We start from the raw sequence: 15,258 nt of genomic DNA, 5'->3' as shown, positions 1-15,258 counted from the left end.
ACTAAATGAATGGATCATCCACGTTCATGGATAGGAAGGTTCAACACAGTCAAGATGTCAGTTCTTTTCAACTCAGTCTCTAGATTCGACGGAGCCCCAGTCTCCACCCCAGCAAGTTATTTTGTGGGTATTGACAAGCTGATTCTAAAGTTTACACAGAGAGACGAAAGACCCAGGATATCCAACACACTGTTGAAGGAGAAGAACAACGTTGGAGGACTGACGCCACCTGACTTCAAGATTTACTATAAACTGCAGTAATCATGGAAGTAGTCAAGACAGCAAAAGCATAGACAGGTACATCAGTGGAACGGAATAGAGAGCCCAGAAATAGACACTCATAAATACAGTCAACTGATCTTTGACAAAAGAGCAAAGGCAGAACAATGGAGCAAGAGAGTCTTTTCAACAAATGGTGCTGGAATAGCTGGACGTCCCCATGCGAAAAAATGAATCTAGACACAGATCTTATACCCTTCACAAAAATTACCTCAAAGTGGATCAAAGGTCTAAATGTAAAACAGAAAACTATAAAACTCCCAGAAGATAACATGGGAGAAAACCTATATGACTTTGGGTTTGTCGTTGACTTTTAGATACAACACCAAGAGCACAATCCACAAAAGAAATAGTTAATATGCTGAACTTCACTGAAATGAAAAACTCTGCTCTGTGAAAGACAATGTGAAGAGAATGAAAAGACAAACCACAGACTGGGAGAAAATATTTGCAAAAGACACGGCTGATAAAGAACTGTAATCCAAAATATGTAGATTTAGTGCAATTCCTGTCAAAATTCCAGCAAGCTCTAGACAAAATGATTCTAAAATTTATATGGGAATTCAAAAGATCTGGGATAGGAAGAACAATCTTGAAAGGGAAGAACAAAATTGCAGGACTTGTACTACTTGATTTCAAGACCTACTGTGAATCTGCAGTATTTAAGACAGTACAGTATTGACATAAGAATAGATACATACGACAATGAAACAGAAGCGAGAGGCCAGAAATAGACCTACACGTATAGTCAATTGACGAAGTTGCAAGTCAATTTGATGTTTAACAAATGTTGCTGGAAGGACCGGATATCCATAAGGACAAAAGCAAACCTTGACCCCTTTTTCACTCCATGCACAAAATTAATTTGAGGTGGATTATAAACCTAAACGTAAAAGCTGACACCATAAAGTTTCCAGAAGAAAACATAGGAAGATGTCTTCAGGTCTCAAAGTCAGCAAGGGTTCCCTAGAGAGACCATAAGAGAAAACACATGGATAAATAGGACTTCATCAAGACGGAAAATATCTCCTCTTCGAAAGATGTGATTAAGAAAATGAATAGGTAAGCCTCAGAATAGGGGAAAATACTCATGACACACGTATGTGGCGGTATCCAGCTTATAAAAATAACTGCCACAAGTCAGCAATAACAAGATGCAAACCCAAATCATATGAGCAAAATACTTGAGCTGACACTTCTCAAAACAAGATACATGAACGACCAATAAGCACAGGAAAAGGTGCTCAACATCCTTAGTCATCAGGGAAAAGCAAATTAAAACCAAATTAGATACAACTTCACACCCACTACAAAAAAGACAACTCCAGTGTCAGTGAGGCCGTGAAGGAACTGGAGCTCCCGTGCACTTCTGGTGAGAATGTAAACTGTCACAACAGCCTCAGAGGCTTTCCGGGCAGTGCCTTGTAAAGTTAAACCTATACTTGACAAATGAGCCCACAATTCCCTCCTAGGTGTTTACCCGAGAGAAATGAAAACATGCATCCACACAGAGCCTGTATCAGAATGCTCATTCCAATCTAGCTCATAATCGCCCGAACTGGAAAGAGCCCAGAGATCCATCACCAGCAGATGAATAAACAGACTGTGCTCTATCCTACAACGGAAGAGAGCCAGCGATGCAGACAAATGCTGTTCCCCGAAACAGCACACACGAACGCCAAAACCGTTAGAAGAAAGAAGCAGACACAGTAGAGAATATGCTGTGTGATGCCACTTACATGAAATCCAGGTGCCTGCAACGCTGACCCGTGGTGTTAGGAGTCGGATGGTGGAGGGCTTGGCACGGGTGGGGTGGGAGCACAGGGCACCTGCCGTTGGTTGGGTCTCGCACTTGAATTCTTGTCTCGGTGTCTGCTTCGGGGGAAACCCGACCAAGACAGGGCTGCTCTTGGGACAAAGGCCAAAGTTTCGGAGGTGGCCCAGGTGGCCCTGCCTGTGGCTCCTCAAACCCTCAGGCCTCCTCTGGAAGAGCACCCCCACCTTTGCTCTGGGGACTCCAGACCCTCTGGCCCTCTCTGCTTCTGTGCTGATGGCAGCTACGATGTGACAGTGTCTGGGTCATCCCATCGGTGCCCATCCCTCCTGGTGGTCCTGAGTGCTGTGGGGTGCATGGCCTCTGGTCTGTTCAGGCCCTACTCCAGTGCACACGACTGTGCCCGGCCCGCACCTGTGTGAGTGACAGGGATGGAGCCAGGCCAACCCCTGGCCTGCACAAAGAGGGCTGCACCTTGACAAGAGGGAGACCCTGCCTGGCTTTCCTCCTGGGGCTTCTTAGGACCAGCGAGGGCCTGGAAATGTGGGCGTGGCTGTGACTGCCTGAAGCGTACCCGGTCCTGAGGAGATCAGTGGCTGGCCTGCTTAGAAACTTCCTAGGAAGGAGAGGCTGAGGGAGGCAGCCACAGGTGGAAACCCCAAGGGAGGAGGGGGAACTAAGGGACAGAGGTCAGTGGGAGCGAAGCAGAGAAAGAAGAGGAGGCTGGGGCTCAGGGTGCCCCCCCGAGCTGCACCTATGAGGGCTGAGTGGCCGCAGGGCTGAGGCCCACGCAGACCTTTGGCACCTGCACTGGCCTGCGTGTCTGTGGTGTGCACCCTGGGTCATCATACGCTCAAGTCCTGACTGTGCTTTTGGGCTCTTGCTCTCCCGACTTGGGTCACAAGTCAGCCCTGTGGGCTGTCGGTTCCCCTGGAGGTGGTGTGTGAGGATGTGTTTTGCAGGTGTGAGCTCTGGGACCTGAGTGTGTGGCGCCAGGGCCCCCGCACACCCCACCCACCAGCTCCAGGGAGGCCCCAGGCGAGGACCTGTCCCAGGGCTCCCCCAGAGGTGCAGTCAGGGATCATGGGTGCCTTCCCGTCAGACTCTCTCGCAGCCCATCCCCCCCACAGTGAGGACAGATGACCAACCAGTTCTTTATTGAATATTCCCAGAAGGCCAGTGACCTGCGAGGGACTGCAGCTCATTGGGAGGGTATTGTGGATCCGGAGCCCAAATGGCCCATGTTCTGCTCGGTGGGACAAGGGCCACCTGGGGCTGGGGACAGCTGCCTGGTCCTGCTCCTCGTCCCACCTCGCCTGGGCTGGGGCAGCTGCTGTCCTGTCCAGGGGCCCTGTCCACCTTGCAGAGTCTGTTTGCTCCTGGCCCCCCACCCCCCGGCCCCTGCAAGTGGACATGGGAGAGGCAGGCGGGTCACAGCTTGTTCCGGGGGCAGCGCTGCAGGGCCTCCCGCAGGGCCTCGATCACGCGGTCCACGTTCTCCCGGGTGGCGTTGCAGCCCATCAGGCCGATCCGCAGCACCTAGGGGGACGGTGGCGGGGCACACACGTCAGCCTCCATCGGGGAGTATACACGAGGGGAGCCGAGAGCTGCCTCCAGTCATGCAAGGAGGCCCCCCAAACCCAGTGCAGGGCCGGCTCTCCTTCCTCTGCGCCCACAGAGCTCGGGAAGGGAGTCCAGCAGGGTGGTCAGTCGAGGCCACTCAGAATCGCCTGCTCGGAGGGAAGGAAGGACATTCTGGGTTGAATTGGAGATGCTGTACCCCACAACGTCAAAAAACTGGGGTGGAAGGGGGCAAGAGGATACTTTGCCCAGATCCCCCCTTGGATTTGGAGAAGGATGTTCCATTATGGCCACCCCTGCTGTCCTGGCCCCTTGGATGACCGCCGGACCTTGCCCCGGGCCTGGGAACAGTGGTGCTCTGTGTGGGGGTGGTGCGTCTAGTTTCTGTGGCAGGTGTGGCCGGCCCTTGCCCCCCTCACCTTTCCCATTGAGGGCCCGAGGCCTCCCGTGATCTCGATGTCGAAGTGGTCCATGACATAGTTGGTGATGTCTCTCCAGTTGTAGCCGGCGGGCACGGCCACAGTGGTGATAGTGGGCAGCCGGAGCGCCTGCAGGACAGGCCCGGCTCAGTCCCCTTGACCTTCACCGGCTGGCCTTGACCTCAGGATCCACAGGAGCAAGTGGCGGTGGGGTTGGGGTGGGGAGAAAGAGCCTGAGGACAGCGAGGTCAGCACCCCTGCCCAACAGCTCAAGCCCATGGGACGGGGCGTCCAAGCCACTGAGGGACGCCAGGGTGGCACCGTATGTCTGTTCTCCTCCAGCAAGTCACACCCACTCTAGGGCAAAGGAGCTTCAGGTTCCTCTTGGAGTATTCAGCTGACCCTCCCACCCCAGGGCTCAGGAGGTCGAAGGGCATCTTCTAGCTCAGAGATCGCCCCTGACTACTCAGGGAGAGGTTCTGGGGAGAGTGGGGCCACCAAACCAAGTGTCCTAAGATCCTGAGGCCAGGGAGCCATGACCGCCTGCTCCCCGGGACCGCCTCCCCTACACCTGCCCCTCCCGCCGCCCCTCGGCCTCTTACGGGATCCTTCACGAAGAGCCGCAGGCCCAGCCCCTGCAGGCGCCCATGCAGGTAAGCCATGGTCTCCCGGTGCTGCCGCCAGCTGTCCTCCAGGCCCTGCGTGGGGAGAGGGCGCCAGCGGGTGCTGATGTGGCAGGGCAGGGCGGGGGCCCTCCCCTGGCCGTGGAGAGGGAGAACCTAGCTCACGTCCACAGTGGGGGCAGCTTCAGGCTGGAGAGGGGATCCTCTCCTGGCCTGGACTCTGAGTCCCTCGGGAGCCCTTTGAGCCCCCAGGTTTGGGGCTCTGGCTTTGTCCCAGGGGCAGGGCCTGGGGCTCCCTTGGGGCAGGTGGAAGTAGTCTGAGTCTGGAAGAAGAGAAGTGGGGGGCCCAGCCAGTCCTTGGAGCCAAGTGGCTCCTGGGGGAGAGGAGGGCACCCGGTCAGAGGTGGGGAGCTGACCAGTGGAAGGAGAGGGGCTTCTGTGCCACATGGGGCAGGGAGCTGGATCAGAACAGGGGCTCAGGCAGGTCGCTCTAGGCCCCGCTCTTTCCTTGGGGCCACACGGTCATCCTGGGGGAGGGGGGGCTGGAGGAAGGGACACGGAAGAGGGGAGGGAGGTCAAGGCAGGGGTGGGGAGGCCATCTCCATTCCCTCAGGACCAGCTCCTTCCAGCCCTCAGCCTCTCCCCAACCCAGCCCGCAGCTCCGACGGTCGCTCCAGGCCCTGTCTGACTGACCACACGGATCCACCCCCTCCTTCCCTACCCAGCTCACACCCCAGGGCCCATCTGCATGGCCACTCCCTGTGAGCTCACAGCTCCTGGCCCATGTGCTCGCTGGCACATGGCCCGGGCGCGGGTGCTGGTGACCCACCAGCTCTCAGGACACCTTGGCTCTCACCAGCCCTGGGGCAGTGGCTCTATGAGCGGATGCAGGAGGGCAGGTGTGGCCAGCACAGCACGGCAGCCTCCCAGGGAGGCCACCACAGCCAGGCTCACTTCCTGGCCTCTGGGCTGGACCTGGCAGCAGCCCCTGGGGGACCTCAGGCTGTGCTGCCAGCCACGTTTCCTGTCCTGTGTCCTGCAGAACCAACCTGGCCTGGGGCCACGCTTGGCCTCCTCTGTCCTGAGAGTGTGGACATTGCACTGGGCAAAGCCACCACCCTGGGCACACCCAGCTGTCTCTGCTCAGCTCCTGCCCCCACCCTGGCAGCTGGATGTGGCTACAGGAAAGTGCCAAGCCTGTGGAAGGTCAGTCACACTTTGTGCTTTTTTTTTTTTTTTTGGCAAGGAAGATTGGCCCTGAGCTAACATGTACGCCAATCGTCCTCTATTTTGCACTTGGGATGCTACCACAACATGGCTTGATGAGCAGTGTGTAGGTCCGTGCCCAGGATCCGAACCCACGAACCCCAGGCTGCTGAAGCAGAACACGTGAGCTTAAACACTCTGCCATCACTTTACACCCTTGACCACCTGCCTCTGGCTGCCTGGCCCTCCCGGCCCCTTCACCTTCCTCCTCCGCTCCTCCATACCTCCCCTTTCTCCTCAAACCCCTTCAGCCTTGGCTAGGCCCTCACTGAGTGCTTCACCAAGCAACTGGAGGGTCGGAAGACGGTCCACACCTGCCCCATCACCTGAGCCCAAATGAGCCCAGGACCCCTCCCTGCGCCCCTCCTTTCAGAGCAGTGGTTTGAGGGTCAGCTCCCTCCCATCACCGCATCTGTCCTGGGGTTCTGTCCTCCTGGGGGTGCCCTCAGCCAGCAGCCAACAGCACCCCTTTCTCTCTGCTATGCCACCAACTTTCCCTTCTCTTCAGGCCAGGCCCACGGGGGGTGGGGGATGGGGCTCTCTTGGGGCGCCTGCACCTGCCGAGCCCTGGTCCACGCTGCTGCTGCTCTCCGCTCCCCCCCTCACCTGTTCCGCTATGAGCGCCAGGCTCTCTCTCAGGCTGTACAAGCCGGTGATGGGGGTGGTGTGATGGTACCTGGAAGACAGGAGGGGGCTTGGTCCAGCCTCACTGGGTGGGGTCAGGGCAGTAGCTCGGTCTATTCCAGCCCCAACGGGTCCGGCTCTCTGACAACGGGGCTAGCCCCCTTCCCAGGGGAGCGATGTCCAATTTGGGAGTTACGGGCTCAGAGCGGGAAGGGCAGTTCCTTTGAGAGCAAGGCTCAGAGTGGGGGTGCTGACCAGATCGCAGCAGAAGGCTGAAGGGGGCAGAGTGCGTGCTGGCTCTCACCTCCCCACCCAGGCCTGTGTAGCCCCAGTGGTCCCGTGAAGCCTGAATTTGACCTGCTGTGCTCAGTGGGTGGGGCACCATTCCTGGTGTCCCTGTCCCCCTGTGTGACATAAAGGGCCTTGGGTTATGGCCAAAGCCACCTCACAGAGAGCCCCTAGTTCACCCTCCCCTTTTAAGAGATAGGTAAACTGAGGCCCAGGGGTGGGAAGATGTGGCAGGGCCAGATCCAACATGCCCGAAGGTGCACTGGGACTTCTGGAAGGAGACGCCCCCGTGGGCAGGACTGTGGGGGCCGTGCTGCTGGACCCGAGCCCCTAATCCAGGGGTTGATGGGGAAATCGGGTCGGGGCATCAACGGCCTGGCTTGAGTGAATCCCAGGGCTCTAGCTGGGGTGCGGGGGCATGAAGTGGGGCTCAGAACCCAGTGTGTGAAACTGATGAGAGGCCCTCTGTCCCATGCCCCTCGGCCACTCCCAGCCCCTCCCGGACGCCCAGTCCTTCCCCACCCCTGCGGCCCTCACATCCTGGGCTGGTCGTCACAGCCCCAGAAGTTGGCCAGCCACTTGATGTCCAGGTAGAAGGAGAAGGGCTTCGTCTTCCGGGTGTAGATCTTGTTTCTGGGGAGGAAGAACTGGACTGAGCGCCTGCCCGTCCAGGCTGGAGCGACTGTAGGGCCTTTTGTCAGGCGCTCCTGACGCGAAGACGGGATCCAGAGGTGCGGGGACCCCAGGACCCCCATGATCGTGTTCAGGGCTGGCATGGGCCCCTCAGACTGCCCGGCCCCGCTGGCCCTTGGGCCCAGCCTGTGCCTCTGCCACGTGGGTGTGACACTGTCATGTGGGGACCCCGGCTATTCTCTCCCCCTCCCCAGACCCCTCCCAAGGAGTTGCCCTGTCTCATTCCTCAGGTCACCAAAAGGTGATCAGTCACTTTAAGACAGGAGGGTCTGCTGTTGGTGAGTGCAACCCATCAAAATGGCAGAAGGAAAGAGGCTCAGGGCCTGGGGGAGGCCTCACTGCTCCTGGGGGCCCCCACACCCTTGAGTATAAGCTGGGGAGCTAGAACGTAACTGAGGGGCTCTGAGGTGACCCCACTTACCCAAGCTGGGTGACCCCAGGCTCCCCTGGCTGTCCTCTCCCCTACCCGCCTGGCCTCTCCTGCTCGGCTCCCCAACCCCTGCACCCTGGTGGGCAGGCGCTCATCAGGGACCCTGGCTCCTCTGCTCTCAAGCCCTGGGCGATGCTGGCCAGTCTCGAAACTTTAAACACGTCTGATCTCCATCGGCTCCAGACTCAAGGAGCCTCTCCTCGAGCTCTGCACTCAGACCCTTCTTGAACCTCAAGTTGCCTCCTGACCCTCCCACAGGCGTCTCAGACTCTCCCCATGTCCACACAGGATTCCTGATTTCACCCCAGATGGTCTCTATTCTGGTAAATGGCACCACCTGTCACCAGGGTATAGCTGATGTTAATGGCCTCCTGAGGCTGGTCTTCCATCCCCTCTCCCGCCCCCTCCAGGCCTGACTCAGGGTCTGAGGGACCTGGGGACTTTGGGACTGCAGCAGGATGAAGGTGGCCCATGCCACTCCCTGGAGCAGCTCCCACATCAGCACCTAGACGCTGAGCCAGGGTGGAGGCAGCAGGGAGCTGGCACTGTCACCAGTCCTTGCTGGCTTGAAGCCGGGAATTTCCAGCATGCCAGGCCCTGCATCCCACACCCCGGTTCTCATGAAGAGCATCTTCCGAAGGCCAGCCTGGCCAGGCCACTCCCCGATACCCGTGGTCCTCACCGTGCCCTTGTGAAGCCTGGGCACACCTGTCCAGAGCAGGCATGAGTCCAGGGTAGGTGGCAAGCATTCCAGAGGCCTTCCCTCCCAAATCCCAGGCCCCGCCTCACTGCACGTCCCGCCCTGGGTGGGGGCCAGGGCCTGGGTCACTCACTTGGCCTTGTCACTGAAGGAGAGGAGGGAGGTGCCTGGAGGGGCATTCAGGACCTTCTGGGAGCCCGAGTATAAGACGTCAATGCCTGTGGAGGGGAGGGACATGTGCCCACGGGGGCTGAGCGCCATGCAGGGGCAGGACCATTCTAGCGGGGGGCCACCCCAGGCCGGGCCCCAGTCCATAGACTCTACTACATGGAGGCCAGGAGGGTGAAGTGGGGAGGGCGTCCTGGGTTCGAGTTGTGCTCTGCTGCATGGCAGCCTGGGAGCTCAGGCTCGAGCCTCTTGCACAGCTTCTCCCTCATGGCAGAGGGCAGCCAGCCCAGAGGTTCAGTGTGGGCATCCTGAGGACCAGCACCCCATATGGTGTCCCCAGGGCCCCTCCTTGTGCCCCTTCTTTCAGAGCAGTGGTTTGAGGGCCAGCTCAAACCATGGAGCAATGGAAGCCTTCTCAAGGTGGCCTGAAAGGCCATCATGATGGTGCTCACCACTGCGTGATAGGCTGGCGGGGTGTGGGGCAGATGGGTAAACTGAGGCCCAGCTGGGACTAGAGGCAGCCCAGCCCCCTGCACCTGATTGACAGGAGCCTCAGCCCTTCTCCTATCCATCCTGCAGGGACTCTGAGACCTCTCCAATGTCACCCCTGGAGAAGCTCCTCCCTCCCACCTGTCCCCTACACCCGGGCCTGCCGGCCCAGCAGAAACACCCCGTGTCAATTGGTTCATGGAGCCTGTTCTGCCCCAGTGAGGAGCTGGCGTTTCCCTGGGCCTTGTGGAGCCAGGGCCCGAATCTGACATGTGGGCTAGTGGTGGTCCTGCAGGCACTGTCAGATGAAACCTTTCCACGGGCGCCTCCTGTACCCTCAGGGCCCCCCGGGGTGAGCAGCGGCCTGCCTGGGGCTGTGGGGCACAGCCTTACCTTGCTGGTCCATGTAGATGGGGACTGCGCCCAGGGAGGCCACCGAGTCCACCAGGAGCAGGCACTTGTACCTGGGGGGAGGGGCAGCAGAGAGAAGCAGGAGGGGCTTCAGACTCTGCGTGGATGGGGTTTCTGGAGGGGCCTTCAGGGCCTGCTGAAGGCTGGCACGGAAGCCGGGGAGCCTTCCGCCTTCATACGGTGCCTCCTCCTGGACCCTTGGACCCCCAGGACCAGCTCCCTGGTTCTGGAACCAGGGTGAGCCACAGGGCAGACGGGGCATCAACACAGAGGCCTCATGGAGTGTCAAAGTCCAGGCCAGCCAGGCCGCAGGACCCCCTACGCCGTGTGCCTGAGGGTCAGCTGACGCAGCCTGTGGTCCCAGGGCCGGCTGGGGGCTCTGCGTGCTCAGGCCCCAGGGCCTATTTGGGGTCCAGGGACTCCTCCTGCCAACAGTCACTCTGCCCAGCCCGCTGGCCAGAAGTCCAGAGCCCAGGGAGGACAGAGTCCGAAAACAGCCCGAGCTGGAAGCTTTGACTCCCTTCCGCCTCCACGTTTTCTTAGAAAAAGGCATAAAGAGTATGCCAGGCTGGGTGTGGAGGGGAGGTTGGTCCCCTGGAAGCCACAGCCCAGTCGACACTCGTGAGCTTGATTCTATGGGTAGGATGCCACAGGCCCCATTCCAGCGGCTAGGTCCCCTTTGGTGGATGGAGGCCCTGCCAGGGTGGTCCTGCTTGGTTGGAGACTTTCTCTCCTCCCGTCGTGCGGTCAGCTCTCCAGAGCAGGACTCCCAGGAGGGAACCCATCCGACCCCACCTAAGGCCCTGTGCACCCGGGCAGGGGCGGGAGCCTGGAGGAGGGAAGTGGAGGGCAGGAGGCCAGTTTGGGGCTCTAGGGATCTTGGGGTGAGGTGCGGGCTGGCCCTGGGACCCGGACAGCAGGATCAGCGCCAAGCCCCCCTCGGCCGTGGGGTCTGGAGGGCAATGGGCACTGTGGGGCACCCGGCTACAGAGCACCTGATTCTGCTCTCAGATGGGAGGAGCCCACCAGACTCAGCCCAGAGCATGGAGCACCCCGAGAGATACCTATACTTCACGCCATGTGACCAGGATTGGGGTGTGAGGAGCGCAGGGCGAGGAGCTGGGCCTCACCTGCTAACTCCAGGTGGGGCAGACCTGCCAGCACCCCCATCCGACCCCTAGCCCGGCTCTGAGCTGTGCTCGGCTCTGCCCCCAGTGATGCCACCCTGGGAGAGGCTCCCTGTGGGGACAGGCTCACCTGTGGCAGAGCTCCCCATAGCCATTGAGGGGCTGTAGCACGCCGCTGGATGACTCCCCCTGGGTCAGGAACAGCAGCACAGGCTTGTGCTGGGCCAGGCCCTGACGGGGACAGAGGTGACAGCTGTGGGCAGAGCCAGTAGGGGGAGGGGCTGGCCACCCCCTCCCTGAAGGACTTTTCCTGGTGAGGGGAGGACAGGATCCCTCCCAAACAGCCCTCTCACCACCGCCACTGCAGCTCTGGCACCTGGAGCTGGAGGTGCCACAGCCCCTCTTGGTCCGTGTGTGTACTGAGGTGGGGCCAGACATCTCGGCTCTGGGAGGAGAGCTTGTTCCAGGAAGAGAAGGACTTTCTCCCAGAGAAGGAGGAAGAGTGGCCCCAGCATCTCACCCCATCCTATTGGGACTGCCACGAGGTCAGCTGAGTCTCCTGGGTCTGGGCTGGTTGGGACTGACCTCACTGGATGGGGGGCGGAGGCGGGGCTGGCACGCCAAGTGTCAGGGCATGTCCTGCTCACCACCTCTTACCTCCAGCCCCTCCAGCCCTGCCCAGAGGACTGGGACCTGGACTCAGTTTCCCTGCCATGCAGAACCCCTCCCACCTGCTCCCAGATATCAGAATGCTCCTTCTGTGACCAGTCGCCTGGTTCTGGGAAGAGCTGAGGGCCAGCCATGGACCCCAAGCCTCCAGCTCTGAGTCCACCCTGCTGGATGGCTCCCTCCCCTCCTTGGGGCTGCATACCCCCCTGTACCTCCTCCACCTCCCGCAGAGTGTGGTGGCCTCCAGGGTCCTTGACCATCATGTGTACGCGGGCTCCTGGGGGCAGGGGCAGAGTGAGCAATGAATGGCCTGGAACTCACACACACAGACAGCAGGAATCAGCACTGGGGCTCTCCCGGGCTCCTCTATAGCACCATTCACACAGAAAGTAAACCAGGATCTGAGAAAGGCTGCATGGACTGGTGCCTTTCCAGCAGAGGGTCGCTCCTGAGGGGCCCACCATGTTTGATGAATGACTGAATGAAGGAATGAGTGGATGAATGAATGGAAAGGAATGAATGAATGAGTGAGGGCATGAGCTGGCTTTGTCCTCTTTGGGGACTGGGGGCTCCAGGCTGGCCGGTCCTGGTCCTGCTCCCTCTCTTGGACCCATGCATCCCCATGCACGGCCAGCCTCTGGAGTTGCATATAGGAGGGTAGGTGACCTCAGGATGGTGCAAACCTCAGGGGAGAGCCCGAGGCTGGAGTGTGGATGGAGATGGGGTAGGGGGGGCTTGCCCAGACTGCACAGCCGGCAGTCAGAGCCACGGGAGCGTGGGTGCCCAAGGTTGAGGCCCTGCCTTCAGCCCCCACACTGGTTGTCAAAGGGAGCAGGTGAGGGATTGGGACTCCCTTGGGCCATCAGGGGTTGTCCATTAACCAGGACCGAGAGCAGCCACCTGTGGAGCTGACCATGCAGGAGCAACGAGACGTTTGCAAAGGCCGCCATCAATCATTAAACCCAGCGCGGATGCCTGCTTTTGATCTGTCTCTCTTTAGAACATTTTACTCTGGAAATGAAAACCCTGTCCACTCCTCCATAGTCTGTGCTCCAGAAAGAGGGCTGTTTCTGAGATTCTGAGGGGGGATTTCGGCCTCTGAATCCCTGTCCTGTCACATAGCAGAGGTGACACCTGGACACCCAGAGAGCTGCAGGCGGTTTAGGGGTTTGTGCTGAGACCAGAGGATTCCCTCCAGTGCCTCTCCCATGTGCTCAGAAACTGCTGTCCTCAAACTCTGGGAAACAGAGGATGGGGGCCCACGAGCACCCCAAAACCTACTTGAAGGAGGCAGCAGGCTGGTGGGGAGGTAGAGGCATGAGGGGCCACAAAGGGGGTAAGTGTCTCCTTGGGAGGGGCCAAGGTAGAGGGGCTGCCAGGCTTCTGGCAGGAGGCGAGAGGCCTTGGGGAAGGATAGAGCAAGGGGCCACACCCCACCCTCTGCCCCCTGTCTCTTACCAATGCGCTCCCCGATGTCCGCGGCCCGCTGCCCCCAGATGCCATTGACCCCGACCAGGAAGGAGTCCCCCGGCTCCAGGAGGTTGAACAGGGCGGCCTCCAGGGCACAATGCCCCGAGCCACTGATGGCCAGCGTGAGGGGGTTCCTGGTCTGGAACACATACTGGATGCCTTGCTTGATCTCGTCCATTATCTGGGGGCGGTGGGCATGTAGGTCAGATCTTGTCTCCCCACTGAGGCTCAGGGGACTGACCACCACCCTCTGATGACCTACCTGGTACATCTCCTTGTGCATGTGCCCGATCACCTGCAGTCCCCCGGCTGCCAGGACGCGTGGAGCCAGGTTCGCGGGGCCGGGCCCAAGCAGAAGCCGGTTGGGGATGGAGAGGGGCTTGCGCAGGGCCTCTGGGGGGGCCACCAGCAGCTGGTGGGAGGCCATGGTTCTTGCCCAACCTGCTGCCTGGGGCCCCAGGGCCACACTGGCCATTGCCAGCGCCCGGAGCATTTCCCGGCTGGCCCCGCGCTGGACGGTGGCACAAGTGTGGGCACAGGCAAGCGTCCAGAGGTGAGGTCTGATCGATGGGCTCCTGCTACAAGGCGGCCTTTTGTTGTTGGTCGTTGTTACCTGCCCCCTTATTGATGCTTAGCCTGCATGTCCGGGCCTGACAGCCGGGGTGTTGAACCCTCAGCGGGGGGAGGAGGAGCCTTCAGAGTCCAGTCAATGAAAAACAGAGCGTGGTGAGCTGTCCTCTGCCCTTCAGCCTCTCCCGGTTCCTCTCAGCTGTCCCAGGACAGATGCCCAGCCGAGTGCATCCTGCTGGGCTCAGGGGCCCCCAGAGATTTTCTTAACGGACCAGAGAGCAAATATTTCAGACTTGGCAGGACTTACAGGCTTGTTGCAACTACTCAACCCTGCTGTTGTAGGGCAAAAACAGCTACAATGGTGTGGCCGTGTGCCAATAAAACTTTATTTATAAAACAAGTGGTGGGCCAGATTTGGCCCATGGGCCATAGTTTGCTCCCCCTGGCTTAGCTTGTGCAGAGGCTCAATTTAGAAAATATATATGCCCTGTGGGTATAGACATACACCCACTCACACACACGCATGCACCAAGGACATGTTCATTCCTGATCCTTTTGGAAGTAAGTATTTCCCCTGCCCCTCCGTGCCCGAGGGCCCTGAGGTTTGGAGTTTGCAAGTGTAACCAAGGGGTGTTCGCCTGGGGAATCTTCTCCGCTTGTGGAGTTGACAGGTGGGTGTTCTGGGAAATCAGAACAGCCCCTGCACCCCTGGGGGACCAGGCAAAGGAGCCTGCGAGCCAGTGCTCTCTGAGCACCTTGGAAACTTCTCAGCTGTTCTCCAGGGGGCCAGGTGGAGCATGTGGGGACTTCTGCTCTGTGTCAGGGATCCGACGTCCTGGGCCCTAGTAACCAGGGAAGCTTCAGGACTTCACACAGGAGCTTTCACGGCAACCAAAGAGGCAGTACCCCCGACCCCCTGCCACCCTACCTCCCCCAAGGGGACTTGCCCCCCAGCTCAGCCAAGCCCCTGCATTCAGCACTCATTGCTGGGCTGGGGCTGGTCTGGCATCCTGGGCGTCTGGGGACCCCACGAGCTTTAGCCAGATTGGATAGCTGTGGCCTGAGCACCTGAGGACCCTTATGGTCCTGCGGGGGTGGTGGCGGCGCTCTGTCCCTCCGATGAGTGAAGACACAGGCAAAGGGAACAAGCCTCACGTGCTGGGCAGAGAGCCCCCAGGGCAGCCCCGTGCCCCCATCATGGGCCCCGGGGAAGGTGACCAAGATGTGGGCCCTGGCACAGGCACGCCCAGATGCTCCTTAGCCTGGCCTTCCTGAGCACAGGGAGGCCCAGCGTGAGCAACGCCTCCCACTCCTCCTTCCTTCTTTCCTTCCTTCCTTCCTTCCCTCCTTCCTTCCTACTGTCCTTCCTACAATCGTTCCTTCCTACGATCCTTCCTTCCCTCCTCCCTTCCTTCCTTCCCTCTCTCCTCCCCCCTTCCCTCGTCCTCTTTCTCCCCACTCCCCCCTTCTTCCCCCACCCCTCTCCCTCCTTCCTCACTGAGCACTCACTCTGGACCAGACCAACCCCAAGGGCTGCAGCGTCAGCAGGAAGCAGAAGCCCTTGCAGGCAGCAGGCAGGCAGGGGAGCAGAGGAGGCCCAGGGTCTGCAACAGCCTCCTGGGAGCTGAGAGGAGAGGTCTAAGGGGCTGAGGAGGCAAGAACCCCAGGGGGCTGCCA

General features: G+C 59.6%; 1 protein-coding gene across 2 annotated transcripts; it reads right to left on the bottom strand.

Moving 5' to 3' along the window:
- Positions 1–3,193: 3,193 nt before the first annotated feature.
- On the bottom strand, positions 3,194–13,810 carry AGXT (alanine--glyoxylate aminotransferase). 2 transcript variants are annotated; one of them, XM_008534534.2, is made up of 11 exons: positions 13,274–13,810; positions 13,000–13,192; positions 11,754–11,818; positions 11,003–11,103; positions 9,728–9,798; positions 8,811–8,895; positions 7,392–7,487; positions 6,549–6,618; positions 4,656–4,751; positions 4,054–4,182; positions 3,194–3,592 (listed from the first exon to the last, which is right to left on the bottom strand). In XM_008534534.2, exons 1-11 carry the CDS (start codon positions 13,502–13,504, stop codon positions 3,485–3,487), a joined length of 1,245 nt encoding a protein of 414 aa, XP_008532756.2. In that variant the 5' UTR covers positions 13,505–13,810; the 3' UTR covers positions 3,194–3,484. The 2 variants fall into 2 exon arrangements, with proteins under 2 accessions (XP_008532756.2, XP_070474963.1); XM_070618862.1 differs by having other exon boundaries at positions 3,194–3,783; positions 13,274–13,683.
- Positions 13,811–15,258: the final 1,448 nt, after the last annotated feature.

Source organism: Equus przewalskii, chromosome 5 (genome assembly GCF_037783145.1).
Source record: "Equus przewalskii isolate Varuska chromosome 5, EquPr2, whole genome shotgun sequence".
NCBI classification, from domain to species: Eukaryota; Metazoa; Chordata; class Mammalia; order Perissodactyla; family Equidae; genus Equus; species Equus przewalskii.
This window is presented reverse-complemented; position numbering and strand designations above follow the sequence as displayed.

Coding starts and splice junctions, on each gene's coding strand:
- AGXT (XM_008534534.2), bottom strand. CDS start 13,504: ATGCTCCGGGCGCTGGCAATGGCCAGTGTGGCCCTGGGGCCCCAGGCA. Junction 13,193..13,273: donor TGCACAAGGAGATGTACCAG/GTAGGTCATCAG, acceptor CACCGCCCCCAG/ATAATGGACGAGATCAAGCA. Junction 4,183..4,655: donor GGCTCTTCGTGAAGGATCCC/GTAAGAGGCCGA, acceptor CCTGTCCTGCAG/GCGCTCCGGCTGCCCACTAT.